At 40.0% G+C, this 345-nt stretch overlaps 2 protein-coding genes across 3 annotated transcripts in view; both read left to right on the top strand.

Moving 5' to 3' along the window:
- Window positions 1-345, top strand: part of LOC119587170 (p53 and DNA damage-regulated protein 1-like) — a 9,000-nt gene that overhangs the window by 485 nt on the left and 8,170 nt on the right. The window lies entirely within an intron of this gene.
- LOC119587169 (G patch domain and ankyrin repeat-containing protein 1 homolog) overlaps window positions 22-345 on the top strand; it is a gene marked incomplete at its 3' end in the record, with an annotated part of 5,928 nt that continues 5,604 nt past the window's right edge. Inside the window, 1 exon segment of the mRNA XM_037935935.1 lies at window positions 22-116. Within this exon segment, the coding sequence (XP_037791863.1) occupies window positions 115-116 (2 nt within the window).

Below are 345 nucleotides of genomic sequence, written 5' to 3'. Positions count from 1 at the left end.
GCTTGCCCACTGTCTAGGGAATAAGTAGAAGGTAGGAAAGGCTAGGTCTTGGTTTTGGGAGGTGGTGGGTGCGTCGCTCTCAGTAACAAACATCTTATTCAGGTCCCCTCAAGAATGTAAGTCTGGGAGGGCAGGGATGATTTTTCAGTGGGAGGTAGGGATAATTTTCAGTTTTGAATAGTATCACCCATAAGGTAAAAAAAAAAAGTAGATGAAATGGATTGATGGTAATTTTTCAGAAGACCTTTGCATAAATTGGTTGTGATAATTTTTGTTTGATGGCTTCCTCAACCTCTCTACTATTCAAATATATTAAAATTATGCTGCGGAAACCCCCCATTAGTG

The sequence above is a fragment of the Penaeus monodon genome, chromosome 22 (genome assembly GCF_015228065.2).
Source record: "Penaeus monodon isolate SGIC_2016 chromosome 22, NSTDA_Pmon_1, whole genome shotgun sequence".
Taxonomy (NCBI): Eukaryota; Metazoa; Arthropoda; class Malacostraca; order Decapoda; family Penaeidae; genus Penaeus; species Penaeus monodon.
Note: the sequence above shows the minus strand (reverse complement) of the source record. Positions and strands in the feature narration are given on the sequence as shown.